The sequence below is a fragment of the Typopeltis vanoorti genome, chromosome 10 (assembly GCF_054136105.1).
Source record: "Typopeltis vanoorti isolate ZY-2024b chromosome 10, IOZ_Tvanoo_1.0, whole genome shotgun sequence".
In the NCBI taxonomy this organism is placed as follows: Eukaryota; Metazoa; Arthropoda; class Arachnida; order Uropygi; family Thelyphonidae; genus Typopeltis; species Typopeltis vanoorti.
Genome location: NC_143558.1, coordinates 104,709,589 through 104,728,797, shown reverse-complemented (window position 1 = coordinate 104,728,797; position 19,209 = coordinate 104,709,589). Strand labels below are relative to the sequence as shown.

The 19,209-nt window shown below is 36.5% G+C and overlaps 1 protein-coding gene across 4 annotated transcripts in view; it reads right to left on the bottom strand.

The window, feature by feature from the left end:
• The window catches only part of mv (lysosomal-trafficking regulator mauve), a 1,073,830-nt gene that overhangs the window by 275,115 nt on the left and 779,506 nt on the right, over window positions 1–19,209 (bottom strand). For all 4 annotated transcript variants that reach the window (XM_090399251.1, XM_090399254.1, XM_090399252.1 and 1 more), the window contains one exon: window positions 1,949–2,015. In XM_090399251.1, the coding sequence (XP_090255377.1) occupies window positions 1,949–2,015 (67 nt within the window). The remainder of the gene's footprint in view (window positions 1–1,948; window positions 2,016–19,209) is intronic.

The window sequence follows — 19,209 nt, the reverse complement described above, 5'->3', positions numbered from 1 at the left end:
AGCAAGCAAAAAGGAAAAATTGCAACTACTTTGTTGAAACAAAGCAATGTGTTGTTCATGAATATTACTATGCCGATTAACAGCTTATCATGGCACAACAGTCAAAGAAGCAAATGCTTTATAATCATATGATAAACAAAAGCACATAGTGTAGAACTGAATAAGAGCATTAACTACTCAAGCAAGCATAGTAGTCCTAACTATGCCATCTGATTTGTTTTTGCTAGTTCTCTTGAGACATGACGCCTTATTATCTAGAGATTATACCTATCATCAGTGAGATTATTTGCCTTCACAGCATTGACTGTCAAGTAAGAAGACCACCCAAACATGAATAAGTTAAGTTTGACTATCTTTATATTAGCTATCCTTAATCTTTCCTTAAAAGTCTATCCTTATATTTATAATATTAATATAAGGATAGATTTTTATTGCTGTACACCAAGAGTTAAATAGGAATTGAAAGACACTTATTGAAAGATATAAGATACCTCTCCAACTATAGGCCAGTCTGTTGGGGTCAAGGTGTGTTGGAGAGATTGGTAAGGAATAGAATACAGGATTGGATTGATGGACATAGCATTCTTTATGATGGCCAGCATGGATTTGTAAAGGGTAGGTCTTGATTTAGTAATTTACTGGCATTTTATGATAAGGTGACAAGTGTGTTAGATAAGGGAGAATCATATACAGTGATATTCTTAGACTTTGCAAAAGAATCTGATAGATTACCACATGATATGTTGGTGTACAAGTTGCAGAGGATGGGAATAGAAAATATATTGGTTAAATGGATCAGAGATTGCTCTCTGAACAATACCAGCTGGTTGTGTATGATGATGGAGCAGTATCTCAAAAAAGGAGGGTATAACCAGTGGTGGGCGCCAGGGTTCTGCTCTTGGGCATGTGCTGTTTAACTGTTTGTAAATGATATATCATGTGGACTGACTGGGGATCTTAAGTTCTTTGCTGATGATGCAAACTTGGGAATATAAGTAGCACTGCTGATGTTAATTCCCTTCAGGAAGATTTGAATAGACTTTTTACTTGGACAAAAGAGTGGGGTTGTAGTTTTAATATCAATAAGTGCAAGGTGTTGCATTTTGGAGTGCAGAAATATAAGGCTGTGTACTATATCGATGGTGACATACTGCAGGAAGTAAATGAGATTAGAGATTTGGGAGTGGTTGATATTAGACTGAAGTTTAGAGGACATATTTAGAGGGCAAAGGCTGCACATCATAGTGCTGCTATGATAAGAAGTACTCTAACATGTAGGGATAAGGAAGAGCTTGTGTGTCACTGTATAAGGCACTGGTCAGGCCACACTTGGATTATTGTGCTCAGATCTGGTCACCTGGTTTCCAATGTGATGTGGAGACATTGGAGAGGGTCCAGAGGCGAATGACTAAGACAATATCGAGACTTTGGAATACTGGCTATGGAGAGAGGTTGAAGAAATGTGGATTACAGAGGTTGGAGGATAGGAGGAAGAGAGGTGATATGACAGAGACATTTAAGTTAGTGAGAGGATTTTATCAGATTAATCCAGAGGGGATTATAAAAAGAGTAGAAGGGGAGAAAGGAAGAAGCAGAGATCATCCCTGGAAGTTAAGTAAAAGTGTGGTGAAGAGGGGTGTGAGGAGTAGATTTTTTCCATGGAAAATTATCAGTGAATGGAACGCATTACTAGAGTGTGTTGTTAATGCAAGGAGTGTAAAGGATTTTAAGATTCTATATGATAAATATGTTGTCAGTTGAATGAAACTTGCATAATGAGTCTGCTGACTCCACGGAGGATGTAATAATAATAATAATAATAATTTATTACTTGTTTCTAAACAATGTTCATTATTAGCTAAAAATGTTAAAAACTGTCCAAGTTTCCAAAAAAAGGTTAAAGAATTACATGATACTATAATTGTATATTAATATTTACAAAACTTACATTATAAGTATCAATATAATACTGTTCTTTACTTGTGTTCTGAATGGCAATTGGCTTGGCTAGATTTCTGAAAATAAAATTAGGCATCAAGTGTTATAAAATAATTCAAACAGAAAAGAGGTATATACACACTATAGTTAAAATATTATGACTACCATCTTAATAGTTTGTAGGCACTACTGCTGCTGCTATGTGACATGGTATGGATTCTATAAGACTTTGAATGGTGAAGGAGCTAAGCTGTACCACATTATTACGATACTTGCCAGAGATTTGCAAAAATGTTTGGTGGTGGTAAATTCAAATCAAATCTCTCTCTCTCTCTCTCTCTCTCCATTTACATGATCCCAGAGATGTTCTATAGGATTTAAATTCAGTGGCAATGGTAACACCTGGAAATAGCTGTCATGTTTGACAAATCGTTCTTGAATGATCCCATTAACATGATATAGTGCATTATTTTGCTGGACACACCTGTGCCATTTGGGAAGACAGTCATCATTAATTGGTATACTTGATCAGAAATAATGGATAGATACATAGTACAGTCTGTGGTTATCAGTGCTCAAAGAGCACTGATAACTCTCAGGAAAAAAAAACATCATACCTCTCTGTTTTTGTTGGACCATGACACCAGAGTAATTCTCAGATTTTTGCCTACTGCTCTTCTTCACCCACAGTCTATGTAGACTGTTGGAGCACTATAAAGGTTACAATCCTAACATACTTTCTAGGAGTTTATGTCTTGGAATCTCCTTAACAATGTGGAGAATGAAGAATTAGTCAATTTTCTAATATCATCTATCCAGATGATTTGGTGATGAAAGTTAAGCCCTCTAGTGCTATTTTAGGTAAACTATGTATTTCCAATGTATTTTAGTGATGATATTTTCTTGTGTTCTTTCAATGGAGCAGATTTTTCTTCTAACCTCATCATTTGTTACATGTGCTGTGTATTGCATCTTCAAAAGATTTTTTTGTAACACTTCATCTCAAAGGCCAATAGTCTTTTCTTATCGTCCTTTAGCAATGTCCAACTCTCACATCCATATAGTAAGACAGAGTTAACAAGGGTATTGACAAGATAGTCTTGTAATTAGCCATATTATATAGTCTTTCCAAAGTGACTGTAACTTTTGAAGTGTAACAGTTGCTTTAGCAATGCATGCTTTAATGTTATCTTTAGACCAATCATCTCTGTGTTGTACACTTCCCAAGTAGGTGAATGTTTCTACTTTTTCCAATTTTTCATCATTAACTGAAAATTTCAGTTAATGATGATCACAAATCAAAAATGTCTGAAGACATTTTTGATTTGCAAATGCTGATCTTTAATCCATAATCACTAAGTGCCTTAGAAACCTTGTCTGTTAATTAATTATTTTAACTGATGTTTATTCTTAGATATTAGGTCAATGTCATCGTCAAATCTGAGATTATTGATTTTTTGCAACCAACTGTAATTCCAGTACCACTGTTTTCCACGGCTAAGTTTATTATATATTCCAAAGATAGGTTAAAAAGCATCAGTGAAAGCATGCAGCCTTATGCACCCCTCTTTACATTTTCAAAGGCTTGCTATAGTTGCCTAACCCTCTACTTACTGTGAAAATAGTCATAATTTACAATTATGAATCTTTTTACAGTTGTTTCTCATTATCAGTTCCATATTAGTATTTTGTTAGTTTTGGTTTTGTAACCATGCATAATTGGCAACTGTGATGTGCTTGATAAGAAATTGACATTTGTGTTAAAAATGTAAAGTATTTGAGATTAATGTACTTACCTGATATCTGCGGCTGTAATAATTTCAGCAGTTCTGTACTGTAATTTGCATTTATTAAGTATGCTGTGATATTTGTCTTCATCATAAAGACATTCTTGTTTTGCTAATGACGATAATGTACCAATTATTACTACGAACTTCTTACTTGCCACTTAGTTGAACAAGTGGATGTCCACACTGAGGAGATTGATGGGTGATTGACAGCTGACAGAGTGTTTGGTATCTGAGTAATGAAGGAAACAAGAAGAGAGAGAATAGAAGTTTGAGAATTTTGTTTTAGGAAGCTTTCAAGAAAACTTGACAGTTGGAATTTAATAACAGAGGATTCCAAAAAAAGGAATATTGGCAAGGAGAATCCTTTGATTGGAAGAATGAAACTGTCAACAAGTAAATAGTAAATAAAAGGATATATTAAGTAGAAGTTCTATTTCAGCATTTTAAGAAACACAAAAATCAAAAGTTTCATTTTATGTCTCAAGGATGTCAGTGATACCATTAAATTTCTCAGAACAAGTGAAATCTAAAACTGTAAAGTGGCTTTATTGAGAAGCTCTACTCTGGTATACTTTTGTTTATAAAGTAAAAAGGAACTATAGGCATTATTTCTGGGTATATCCACGTTATAGCTATTTAGCCTATTTTTGTTTAGGAGTGCCCCTTTTATAATGGCTTTTTACTCAAATTTTAGGGCATTATTAATGTTTTATATAGAAGGATATATATGAAGAATATATAGGAGGAAACATTCGGACATACCTTTGTAGGATGTTGCTGGCTGTCTTCTTATTCAGTGGCATCCCATCATGTGGCAATATACATTCATCTGCTGTTAAAGGAAGGGGGGGTTGGAAAAAGTGGGGGAAGAGAGATGTGGGAGAATTATTGATGAGGCAAGAGGTATGTGAACTTTTTGAAAAACCCAGTTTTTTTATGATTATTAAAGGTTGGCAGAGAATACTTTGGGAGGGGGGTGAAAATGGAAGTTTTTTTTTTGTTGTTGTTGTTCAGGGAAGGGGAAGGATATGACAGGATAAGATTGAGGGGGGAGGAGTAATGGAGTGTGAGCTGTTTCAATAGTGCATCATCTTCAGAGCTCATGGGGGAAGTGGAGGCTATGTCATGCTGGCTTGGTGTTTCTGTTTTTTGGTGTATCTGTGTTATTTCCTATTGGTCGGAGTGGTGACCTAATTTTTGTCATGGAGCTTCCAACTCTCAGAGATTATGTAGGGCAGGTGGATGTTTATTGAGTTTTTGTCACATTTTATGGCTATCATTTTCGATATTCTAAGCATTGGTTTATTTTCTTGTATGTCCATTATTATGGCCTTGTCAATTTGCGGGGTATGTTACTACCCTCACTTTTTTAAACCCCCTTCCTTTCAATCACATTTCCATCCTTTAACAGCAGATGAATGTATACTGCCACATGCCAGGATGCCACTGAATAAGAAGACAGCCAGCAACATTCTATAAAGGTATGTCTCAATATTTCCTCCTATATATTCTTTGTATATCTTTCTATATAAAACATCAGTAATGCCCTAAAATTTGAGTAAAACGCCAGTGATGTTATAAAAGAGGCACTCCTAAACAAAAATAGGCTAAATAGCTATAAAAATAGTAAAAGGAATTTTGTTTTTCTGGTAAAGAATTTATATGAAACAGTGAATATCATGGAAAAGTATATTCTAAAATAGGAAACACTGCATAGTCCTATAGAAATTAAGAAGTTTTATATTTTGAGAAAAGTTCTGTAATTTTAATTTAATTATATTTACCATGTATATAGTTTTATTTAGTTTTGTTGCATATATATTATTTGGTTTTGAGTCAAAAATTTCCGGGATTCAAAAAATAATAGTTAAAAGTCATTGTACCAGTTAGATTGAACTCTTGTATATATACTTAACACTCAGTGTGAAAAACAGTCTCTTTAAAGAGATAAACAAATAAAACAGTCTCTTTACACAATTATTAACACTACTATCCATATAAAACAACTAGAAAGAAGACATCCAAAATGACAACTTTCATATGCAAAATGTACACTATAAATTATATATTTAGTTTAACCCTTTATCCAAGTGTAAGCAAACAAAGTTTGCGCCTGAAGTATCTTCAGGACTGGGGCAACTTGTGGCAAAGGTGGACTAAGTTCTCATCAGTTTCCTTAGTATCCCATAATGCAAAGCACATATCCTTGTGCTCATGTATACATGTATACCACTGCTATGCATTATGGGAAAGGTCACTACCCAGACCAGTTTTGACCTTTATTGAAGTCTCTTCAGTGGGAGCCAGGCCCAGAGGTGATAACAAGGTTGAAGCAATGCAGAACTACACTTGGATAAAGGATTAACTAAATATATAATTTATAGTCATGTAATGCATGACTACAATCTCTGCACTACATATAATACGGTGCAGAAATTATACTTTCTTTAAAGTTCTGGCTATTTTTTTTTCTGAGGTTCCCTGGATATAAGAAGCAATAATGACATTATTACAGTTTGCATGTCAAGAGAAATGCAAGTCACAATTAGCTTGTTGATCTTTTTGGCACTGTAACCACCGAAGAAAAAGAAGAAGGTTTAGAAATAAAAGAGAGTTTAGCTATAAGTTCAGGGTGAGTAGAACATCAACTGTCTGAATGTCAAGAGAAATGCGAGTTGTAATTAGTTTGTTGATCTTCTTGGCATTGCAACCACCGGAGAAAAAAAAGAAGGTTAGGAAAATAAAAGAGAGTTTAGCTATAAGTTCAGTTTTGAGTAGAACATTGACTAAAGGCTCTTGTTGACAAGGGTTTTGAAGACATCACACTGTTGGAAATGAAGGGGGGGGGGGAAATGATGGGAAAGTTTGTGTATGTATCTAACTGTGTGGGTATGTTTCTGTAAAGTGAGAAAGAAAGAAAGAATGCCATTGGGAAAATGTGTGATTAGTATCTAGAAAAGGCAAGCTATTATTGTTTTCTTTTTCTATAGTGAAATGGATTCTGGAGGCTGTCTGTTGAGATGGAGAAGAAGCATCTAATGTGTTTGAGCCATGTGGCCAAATAGAGAAGATATCGATGAACGAGAGTGGTTTGAAAAGTTCTCGTTAGTAAACCTCAGGAGTTTTATGAACATGGCATAATGAAGTTGGTGGACAGATGGCAAGAAGTTATTGATAAAGAGGGTCAATATATAACTGACTAGTATGTTATATATATTAAATAAAATGTGTTTCATTCCACTCTGAAAAACCGAACGAACTTATTTGCCAACCTAATAACTACCACAGTTTTAGAGTCACTTTTATACAAAGGAACTACTCCCTAGGTACCATACCAGAGTTCAAACTTAAGTTAAATAACCAAGTAAGAGGCGTTAACAATTCTTTAAGCCTTCAAACGCCCGAGCTGATATTCCATCTAAACATACAGCAGTGTTTGCATTTAAATTTTGCAATATACTAAGTACCTCTGATTTCTTAATTCAATTCTCACATTAATTATTGCTACAGGTACAGTGATATCCTCACTTGGGTGATAGACTTCTGAAAAGTGATCACTCAGTAACTCTACTATAACATCTGAATTTGTCACCTCAATACCTCAGCACCCACTAAAGTTATTCTTCCTTTAACTTGCCACATAGTGGAAGAACTCTTTGGGATTACCCTTGATCTCCTTGGCTAAGATCTTCTCATAATCTGATTTAGCTTTTCTCAACTATGTTGGTAACCTTCCTAGCTTGAGCCTTGTACTACTCATGGGTGTACTGATCACCTTTCTCCTTGTAAATTCTCCATAACACTTTCTTTTTTTGCAGATCAAGCTTGATACTACTACTCATCCAACTAACGCCTACCTTGTTTGTCTTCCTGACCATGGGGACACAATCTGATATTGCCTTCTTCAGATACCCGCTTATTTTATCCCATGCACTGCTAACATCTTTCCCCTGCAATATGTTCTGCCATGGGACGGCTGCAAGCTCACTCCAAAGCTTGTTATAATTGCCTAACCTGTAGTTCTGTATATACCCCTTCTTAAGAGAGAAATCCACAAATTTTGCAACCTCCCAAGTCAATACCACATGATCGCTCTCACCAATTGGAGGACACCTTACTTATGCATATATCCTCTGAACCAATGACCAGGTCCAACACTCTCACACCACATGTCCCTTCAGTTATGTGCTATTTCAAGTAATTATCTCATAGAAGATGTATGAATTCCATTTCCTTTTTGCCATGTAATATTTCCTCTTTCCAACTGATATCACCATAATTAAAATCCTCCATAATAATCACTAACCCTGCACTCATTGCACTAATTTGCTGATGCATGAATTCAATATCAACCCCTGTACCCCCTGGCCTATAGCAGCAACCAACTGTATATTTGGTTGTTGCGTTGGTCACTATTTCACACCAGACTGCCTCAAATGAACTATCATCTTGATATACTACTTTCTTTGGCTGCAACTCATCAGCTATCATCAACAGTACTCCTCAACCGTTCTATCTTCTCTATCCTCCCTGAAAATACTGTACCCATCACATTCAATTCCAGTGACCACATCTTCTGCTGACAGCCAAGTTTCAATAATGCCTACAGCTTTTTGGTGAGATTGCACTGACTAATGCCAAAAATTCTTCCCTCTTATTTCGAATGCTTCTTGCATTAGTATACAAAAATTGCAGATTCCCTTTAGTTCTTGTACCAGCTTTAGAACTGATATACATGTCACTAATTTCAGTAGTCCCGATTTTTATTCACTCTATTCTGCAAATAAGGATCAACAAATATACAATCACTGCTTAAGTTTTTCTCCCTCTTACACTCAACCCTTTTCAATTTTAGTTTCCCTGCCCAATTACTTCAACTTGTTCAGAAAACAGTAACTTCTATAATCGCTTATGACCTTCCATGTTCAGATGCAACCCATTTCTTGCATACAAGCTGTCTTTTGCCTTCAAACACACTCCAGACATCAACAAATTCCAGTACGCTTTTTTTTGCACATTCTTGCAATCATATCATATTCATCGCTCTTCTACTTAACTCTTAATTGTCAAAATGAGGCAGCACACACACTATCCTCTCATTGACACTTTTCTTCTTCATGATATCTAACAATGTTCTTAAATCTTTTGCTACCCAATTTATACTACCATTCAGGTCATTTGTATCCACTATAACTATCATCTTTTCTGCATCATGCCCTCTCTTTATTGCTAAAGCCACTCTCTCTCTCTCTCTCTCTCTCTCTCTATTGTTCCACCAGCCAAGCACCCCTCAGGCATACTCCTCTCCATACCCTTAATCATAGAATCACCATATATTTTACCACTCATAACTTCATTCAAGTCCAAACAAGGGTCACTCACGGTCTCATTTTCTATGCTATCCAGCATGACTCTCCCAATTTCATTACTCAAAGCTCTTTTACTTACTCCCTCACTCTCATGACATCTTGTTTCTTCTAGACCTCGTGGGCTTTCATTCTGTTGACTCCCAAACTATTTATTACTTCATCAATCACCAAAGACTCTCTCCCATACTTAATCCTGTTCTAGTTACTTCCACTAAAGTAATCTCCATAGTCCTAATTTTTCTATTCAACACATTTAACTCAGTTTTAATTTCCAGAACATCCTTACTGAGCACTTCCAATTTCTCTTGCAGAAGATGAAGGTCACTTTTCATTTTCATGAACTCCTGCCAAAGTTCTTCTGCTACGGTCCCAACATCTGCTTCCATTCCTAATCACTCCAGCCTATCCTAACACTGCTCACATATGTCAACGTTTTCATTCTTCTCATTTAGCCAAACAGTCCACAAATCCTTCACATTCTTCAGCGCATACATATAGCAGTTTCCGCAATGCATCCATTGCAAAACATCCAATGCAGAGCTATCAACAAATTATAGAACATATAGAAGTCCTCCAAGCCGCTGACGTACGTCTCTTGTTGTATGCCATCTTTAGATGCTGAAGTAGTGAAACAAACAGCAGCGAAAACACAATATATACAACAGAGTTCAAACAATAACACCACTGAAGGACACTTGTATCCAACTGAAGCACAACTGCAGCACAATTTGAAACAAAAAGCCACACTATACTTTAATTTAAAAACACGTTTTTTAGCATAACTCAACACGACTGCCGCATTCACTAGCGACACTCATGTATCTGTTTTAAGATATATTAGAAAACAATAATGAAGGAGAATGCTATATTTGGTTGGTATATTTGAATTACTCAAAAGGTCTAAATAAAATAGTAAATTTGGAAGGGGAGGACGAGGCTTACCTCCTTTGAATACATTCATACAATCTGCAAAAGCTCAGGCAGAAAAAAGGATGTTCAGTACATCATCAACGCTGTTTCCCATTGTAATGGGCAAAAAAAGTTATAAATTATCTATAGAAAATAATTTATTATTAAAACGTTGTCTATATCAATGTCCTAAACATATCAGTTCACACTTCACGCATGCAAAACAGATATGAAACTCAGAAAATACAAACAGCAATTCATGTCAAATGACATCCCATTAGATTAGTTGACTTAACAACCAATCACAGCCCCTGATTGGTTGTTAAGTCAATCCTCCTACCACCCGTCTGGGTGGTTTAAAACTACTGGAACACTAAGAATTTGACCAGCTGCATCATCTGTGCATCTATTCAAAGGCATCCGTATTTGTGACTGCATACTCAGGCTATTAACACGAATGCGATGCAATGTTTGCATGTCAAAAAGTGTCCTCAACATGAAGGATTAGTATATTGTGTAATTTTAGGAATCATGCAAAGCCAGGAAATAATTCGGGGACGCTTTTAACAGGAATAAATGCAAAAATATAATATTGTTGATATTGCTATTCTGTGGTTGTGCACTGCACACCTAGCACACCTTGAATATGCATGCCCCTTTAGTCTTGAAAAATAAAAATATTAATTTCTCCCACTAATATGATTACCAAGATGGCTACACAGGCTATTCTAAAATGGTAATAATTTAATAACCAGTAAGAATAAATAATTACAGTACTTCAAGTGGGAATGATAATCAAAAGCCATTTGGGGGAAAGGATTATGTGCTAATATGCAGCAATTAAGCACTTCCACATCCATATTTAGCAATATGAAGAAAAAATGGAAGTCACACATTTATGTGATAAAATTCTTATTAAATTTCTTTTATCGATTAGCAAGACTTCACTGGTGCAAGATTAAAAATTATATATTTTGGTCTAAAAATAAAAAGAATATAATGTCCATTGAGAGTAAAAAGGAGAATACAAGCACTTATAAGCTGCCACAAGCAATGCAATATGTGTTTCAACAACATTTAGGACAGCTGCATTCCATGAATTTTTAGAGAAGAGTTGCAGCCCATAAGCATTTGTTAACAATATCATCAACTGGCATGGGCCAAGATCACAGAATCTGGACCAAGATGATGTGAGCTTGCTTTTCATGATACTATTTTTAGGAATCGATAACTCGGAAAATAGTGCACATCCTACACTGTGGTACTTTTATACTACTCACAGACCTACCAATCAACACAGTAACACTCTGTGTCACAATGACCTGTCACATGGTGTGCAAAGAATAACAACAGAATGCTGCAGTAGTCAGCACAGCATCCATAACTGAAGTAGTTATAACTCGGAGATGAAATTATTATTATTATTAACATCTGACCTCCATGGAGTCAGATTCATCATGGGAGGCACACACTATCACACACAATGCTCATCCAGTGTGTCTTAAATCAATTCAACATGTCTATATTCACAATACACTCAGGCAATGCATTCCATTCACTAACCACTCTCCATGCAAAGAACCTTCTCCACACTCCTCTGTTCACACCCTCCTTATACATTTCCAGTGATGGCCTCTTGTTCTGCACCTCTCTCCCATTCTATGAAAAATTCCTCTATGTCAGCCTGATAACAATCCCTGACTAGTTTATATGTCTCAATCATATCCCTCTCCTATTCATGAGCTTTTGCAATTTACATTCTCTCAATCTGTCCTCGTACTCCACATTCCAAAGATCACTGACCACCTTTGTGAATCATCTCTTCACCCTTTCTAACATATCCTCATCATCATGAAAACCCAGTGACCAAATCTGTGCGCAATTTAAATTTCTTTTATCAATTAGCAAGACTTCAGTGGCCCAAGATTAATATATATATATATATATATATATATATATATCGGGCAATGGAATGCAAAACTAGGTTACATCAAAGATGGTTCACCATATTTGTGGAACATACTAATGCTTTATTAAAGGAGTGGGGCACAATATCACTGATTTTCTACCAGAAATAGTATTGCAAAGCAAATTTTGGTAGTAGTTTGTGTGTACAGCTTGATCAATAAATTTGCAAATAAAAAATAATTATTATCAAGGAAAGAGCTATATAGCTTCATTTCTGCAATGCAAATTATATAGAAATAGTGCATATTAAGGAATCAACAGTATTTCAAAGTTGTATATATTTAGAAACTTGAGAAATTTCAACATATATTCAACTTTGAAATAATGCTAGATCTTTAATGTCTACTATTTTTTTACATAAAATAATTATAATATAAGGAGTACTATGGCAAAGAAACTGTTAGAAACATCTTTTAAACTTTCTGACATAAAGCATGAGAGTCATTTTTATAAGTTCTGCACACAGTACACCTATGTCCAGTGGGATAAGTATTCATTTTCTGTTTATGGTATCCTTGATTCACAAAATGAAACTTCAAAATGGAAAAATAATATGACTAGATTCAGATGCTGTGCAATGACCATCACTTGTACATCAAAAAAACCCAACCAAGACTCACAATGCTTTATGTGAAGTTAGTGGAGATTATGCAGGGGATCTCAGGAAAGTATCACCATCTTACTTCCATGAAGGTTGGACAAGAATTAAAGATGATCAAAGAAGTTGCAGGCAATTGACAGCTGCAGATGACACATGAACAGTCTGGCTGATATTTTGAAGAGGAGAAAAACTGCTGCCAAGCAGTTTTTCTCTTCTTCAAAATGACCAACACCAACTGAAAGATGACAGAAAAGCATCTCATAAGAAGACTGCAGAAGTGCTGAATTTTTATTATACTAAAGGCAAACAATTTTCGAACATAATTGTTGCCAGACACATGAAGCAGGGATACTAGATTTTGAATCAGAACTAAAATATTAATCATGATGGGAAAAATATCTAAAATTTCATACTTCATACAAAAAATATTGCATCAACAATTGATGGTTTAAGTTATTATCATTAACTTTCTGATATGTACCATCATGGGGATGTTCAGGTACTAAGACAGCATTACGTTTACATTATTATTAACCTCCTATCAAACATTTTTCTCCAAATTAGTATATTACTTGTTGGCCCTCCTAATTATATCACATTTAATTCTTCTGACGGAATCAATCCACATAGACCTTGGTCTTCTGCTGGGTCTTTTCAGCAACACTTGTTTTGCTAACCTCTCTCCAGCCATTATGTTAAAGTGACCAACCCACCTTAGATTAGCTCTGCTCACATATTATTGAATGCAAACAATGTCAAGTTCCTTCCTCGTGTCTTCATTTTTAATATGATTCTGTGACTGATGCTATCTGTTTAGGTCCCTAATTTTTCTTGGTCTTCTCATATCTGTGGTCTCTAATCTCTAATCAAGTGTTTTATTTCTTACCTAACTCTCAGATCCATAACTTAAAACCAGTTTGAACACTGTCTTATATACTGGTAGATTAATGTTTGAGCTAATTTCTCTCTCATTCCATATAAGTTTATTCATTTGGCTCCCTGCCATTGCACCTTTACTTATTCTGTTGTCTCTCTCTCTCTCTTCACTAAAAACTATGCCCAAATAGCTGAAATATTTTACTTGTTATATAAGTTCCCTGTTGAGAATTCAGCTGAAGTTTATCTATGTTCCTATTTTCATACTTTTGGTCTTCTTATTGCTGATTTTCATGCCAAATTCGTAATAGCTGTTATTCATTTTAGTTAGAGAATACTGAAAACTTGCAATGGATGTGTTTCAGGCTTTTGATTGTTTTTTCTATCTCAAGTATTGATATATATATATATATATATATATATATATTCCTCTTTGCATTACTCTTGAATGTTTTCTACTACAATTCTGTCACTGCTTATTTCTTTTAATAGTCTTTCAAAGTAACTACTCCAGACATCCAGCAATATGTTTTCTTCAGTTTTTATGTCACATTTATCATCTTTGATTCCTTTTACAGTACTCTTCCCTCCATTTCTAAGCTTTATCAATAGCCTCAAGAACATTTTGCCACCTTCCTGTTATTTATTTTTTATATTCTTACAAAAGTCTTCCCATAACTCCTGTTTAGCTACTTTTACACATAGCTTAGCTCTCTTACATTTTTCTCTGCATTCTTTTAGGACATCTGCTGACTTATTTGCTAGGAACTTTTGGTATGCTTTCTTCTTTCCCAGGACTGCTTCTTTATCTTCATGTGTCCACCATGATGTTCTTGTTTTTCTATCCATATGTAAAAACCATGGTTATACATTCATCATTTGTAAAAATTGCAGTTATACGTTCAGTATTTATTCTTGTTAGCTGTGCTTTTTGTTATACTATGTACATCCACTACCCTGCTTTGTTTTTGTACCTTCTTTTACTTAACTATTGTTAATGGTAAGCTGTCTTAATTCTCACCATATATTCAGTTATTCGACTGCCACCATATATATATTTCTACTATAACTTATTTCCCATACTCTATAGTCTAATAAATTTATTTAACAACTGTGCCAGTTAGACTATATATTGAGTGAGAGCATAAGATCTTAAACTAAAGACAAAGCAGACTTAAACTAAAGACAAAGACCAGCTTAAAATTATTCTTACTTTAAACTAGTCATGGCATAAATATAAATCATATAAACTTCTCTTATGCAGGTTCAAAATTTTTTTTAGGATAGTGCATTGATAGAATCAGTCCAGTATGTTGTTTACAAACCATTTAATTAAGACAAAGTATTTACAGAGCAATTTACATATATACACAAAGTCAACAGTACAACTCTAAATTCTCTCTAATCTAATCTTAGTTCTAAGCTATTTCACAATCCAGCATAACATTACTTGAATATAGAACATACCTTGATTAAGCCTAATTCACCTTTAACATACCATATCTCACACACACACACACATAGATATATACTCTTATTCAGTATTACAACTACTTACCATATTTGTTCAGCAGACGGTCTCTCACATCAAACTTTTGTATACACATAAGTCCTCTTCTTGTTTTTCTTTCTGCTTAATTGAGTGCTGTATGGGGATTCGCTATTAAGAGGCGTAATAATTGAGAGTTTAACGAAGTCGTACCAGCCAGGTGCGAACATAAAGGACGTCAGCGAATCTATTCGACTGCAAAAACAGAGGGTGAAAGAGATGATAATCGTGGCAGGAATGAATGATTTGAAAGAGGACAAAATGGAAATGATAGAGGATGTGAGGGAGTTGTTTGAGGTAGCAAAAGAGAAGAGTGAGAGAGTTAGGATGGTGAGTATCTTACCGCGGTATGACAGCGAAGTGTTTAGAAGGAGGGCCATAATTGCCAATGACTTTATGCGTGGGTTATGCATGGAGAGTGGTGTGGAATGAGTTCGATGGGCGAAAGGACTTATATAAGATGGATGGGGTTACATTTGAATGGAGTTGGTGTACGGAGACTTGAAAGAGTGTTGATGAATGATGTGGAAGTGGATGTACAGACTCAGGGAAACTAGATTTATTAAGAGGGGGGGGGGAGTAGATATGCAGACTTTAGGGGGGCAGTTAAGTGTATGAATGAGTATATTATGCCAGAGCGAGTACGACGGACAACAAATCAGAATGGGATAGTTAGTATAAGGCATCAAAGTAGGGATGGGACAAATGGCCTTCTGCGATTCATGTACACTAATGCCAGGAGTATTAGGAACAAGAAGGAAGAGTTTTTGGCCATGGTTGGCACTTCCAGGCCACAGGTTGTCGGTATTAGTGAAACATGGCTGACAGAAGATGATAAAGCTAGTGGGATTGAATGCGACGGGTATAGCGTGTTCAGGAGTGACAGGGTGAATAAAAAGGGGGGAGGAGTGTTATTGATGATAGCTGATGAGCTTCAGCCAAGGAGTATAGAAGTTGAACTGCAGGATGGGGAAAAAAGCACATTTGAGGCTGTTTAGTGTGAGATAGAATCTAGCAGAACAAAATATACAATTGGGTGCTGCTATAGACCGGGTGATGGAGAGGATGGTGGGGATAGTATGCATAAGCAAATAGAAGAAATGAGTGGAAGGAGGGTAATTATTATGGGTGATTTCAATTATGGTAACATTGACTGGAAAGAGGAGAGGGCACATGGGAGGAAGGAATTGGATTTTATGCAGTTATTAAGGGACAACTATCTACGGCAACATGTATTGGAAAATACCAGGGAGCAGAGAGTGCTGGACCTAGTAATTGCAACTGAGAATGTGGCTGTAACGAACATGACCATGTTGCCACCAATTGGTGATAGTGACCATAAGGTCATGACTTGGGAGGTGGCTAAAGGAGTCGAATTTACAATTAAGACAGGGTACATGTGGAATTACCTGGCTGGTAAGTATGACAAGCTTAGGTGTGTGCTTGGCTCAATGCCATGGCATGTAAAACTGCAAGGGCTGGATGTTGATAATGCATGGGAGGTGGTTAAGAACTGCTTGCAGGAGGCAATGGTTGACTGTATACCAAGAGTCCGAATAATAAATCAAGTAGGGGTTAAATGGATGAATAACACTATTAAGCTTGAGCTGCAAAAAAAGAAACAATTGTGGAGGGAATTTAAGGAGAAGGGTGACCATCAGGCGCAGGAACAGTATAAAGCTCAGGCCAGGATGGTAACAAGGGTGGTAAGAAAAGCAAAAGCAGATTACGAAAGGAAATTGGCCACACAGGCTAAAGAGAATCCCAAACAGTTTTTTCAATATGTTGCAAGTAAAAGGAAAAATGCTCATGGTAGAATGATCTTAAAAAATGCTGAGGGTAGGGAGGTAACCGAATCAGTCGATATTGTGGAATTACTGAGCGAGCACTTTGCAAGAGTATATCATCCAGGTGGTGACATTGCAGGAATGGAAGAACCAACAGCTTATACTGGAATTGTGATGAATGAAGTAGAGGTAACTAGTCTATTACAGAACCTCAATGTCAATACATCTGTGGGATTGGATGGTATACCAGCTCGTGTCATACGTGAAGTGGCCAAAGAATTGTCAGTGCTCTTGACCATTTTGTTTAATTTGAGCCTCAGGACTGGGTCAGTCCCAAGGGGGTGGAAAGAGTGGAAAATAGTTCCACTGCACAAAGGTGGTTCCAAGGCTGCTGTTGAAAATTACCGGCCAATCAGCATAACAGGAATCATTATCAAGGTCTTAGAGAAAATAGTCACGAGGAAAATACAAGATTGGATAGAAGAAAATGGGATACTGTATCGGGGACAGCATGGTTTTGTGAAGGGTAGGTCATGCCTCAGTAACTTGCTCACGTATTATAACACAGTGACAGCTGAGCTGGATAAGGGTAATGGGTTTACAGTGATTCTACTGGACCTTGCTAAGGCCTTTGACAGGATACCACATGGAATTCTAATCAGTAAATTGCAGCATATGGGAATGGACATAGGGTTGGTGAGATGGATAGGAGGGTGGTTGACGGAGAGATATCAGAGAGTGGTTTACTCAGGAGTAGAGTCCACAAGACGGCCTGTGACTAGTGGTGTACCACAAGGATCTGTTCTTGGACCACTGCTGTTTAATTTGTTCATAAATGATATAGGAAAGGATCTGAGAGGAACAGTTCATTTGTTTGCAGATGACGTCAAAATTTTGCAGGATGATTTGGATAGACTGGAGGTCTGGGCTAAGGAGAATGGATGTCAATTTAATGTGGCAAAATGTAAGGTTATGCATTTTGGGGTGAAAAGATTGGCGGCAGTTTACTGCATTGGTGGAACCGTGCTCCAGGAAATTGATGAGGCACGAGATTTAGGAGTGTTGGTGGATAAGGATTTGAAATTTAGGGGACACATTGCAAAAGTGGCCAAATCAGCTCATCAAATCACTTGGTTGCTGAAGAATACGTTGACAAGCAGAGACAAGCAGGTTATTGTTCCTCTGTATCGAGCCTTGATAAGACCCCATCTCGACTACTGTGCTCAGATTTGGTCACCTAGGTTTCTTCTTGATGGGGAGGAGGTTGAGAGGATCCAGAGGCGAGTGACCAAGATGATAGCAGGTCTGTGGAATGAACCGTATGAGAACAGGTTGAGGATTTGTGGGTTGCAAAAATTGGTTGATAGGCGGAGGAGGGGAGATATGATTGAGACATTCAAATTACTGAAGGGTTTCTATAAAATTAATTCAGAAGAAATTTTTGAGAACAGGGCTGGTTATGGGAGGACTAGGGGACATCCATGGAAACTGGGACAAAAGTGTGGTTAGTAAAGGTGTTAGAGCTGGGTTCTTTACTTTTAGAGTAGTGAATGCGCTCCCTGAGTCTGTGGTGGATGCTGTGACAGTGAATGAGTTTAAGGCGAGGTATAATAGATACTGTAAGAATGTCGAATAGTTGTGATGAATATGATTTGGGGCCTCCCTCGATGAGTCTAATGACTCCCTGGAGTTGCCCGTAATAATAGTAATAGTAATAATAATTAATGACTCGTTCCCATTTTCTCGCTAATTTTCTTCCTTGTTTGAGTAGTTGACTGTGCCTTTCCTCATTGGACCCTTAACATTTGCAGTGATGTACAGATCCTTGCTTTCAAGACGACTTGACACAATTCTTACGTGGCAGCGATCCAGGTCGACAACAAATGACATTTCTCCTTCAATTCCCGACAACAAGTCTTGCATGAGTGATTTCAGATAAAGGAAGAGATAGAAAACCCTAAGATAAAATTCCTTTCAGGCGAGATGCCTTATATAGGCCCGGACTTCCTTTTGTGCTCATGTGTGCGTCTCTCAAATTTGGTCGTGTATTTTCATCATGACCTTCGGACATGATGACGTCATTCTTCACATGTCTTTGGAGCTCTTTATCCATGGCAATTATGGCCACGTATTGACCTCTGGATGTGATGACATCAATCTTAGCGGGTCTTTGGAATTTTCCGGTTATGGCAATTCTCAGAAATCTTCACTGGTTTTAGCATTAGACTTACTTAACGTTTCTTATTAGACTTATTTGATGACGCCATGCACCGCATTATTTTTAACAAAGGCTGAATACAATAATATTACAGAAAATATAATTCCAATCAAAGAGTGCATTCTCCTAAATTAAAAGACATGTAAAACTAAACATGATAAGTTACGAAGTCACTTATCATGAGAGATTTTACACTTGGAGACA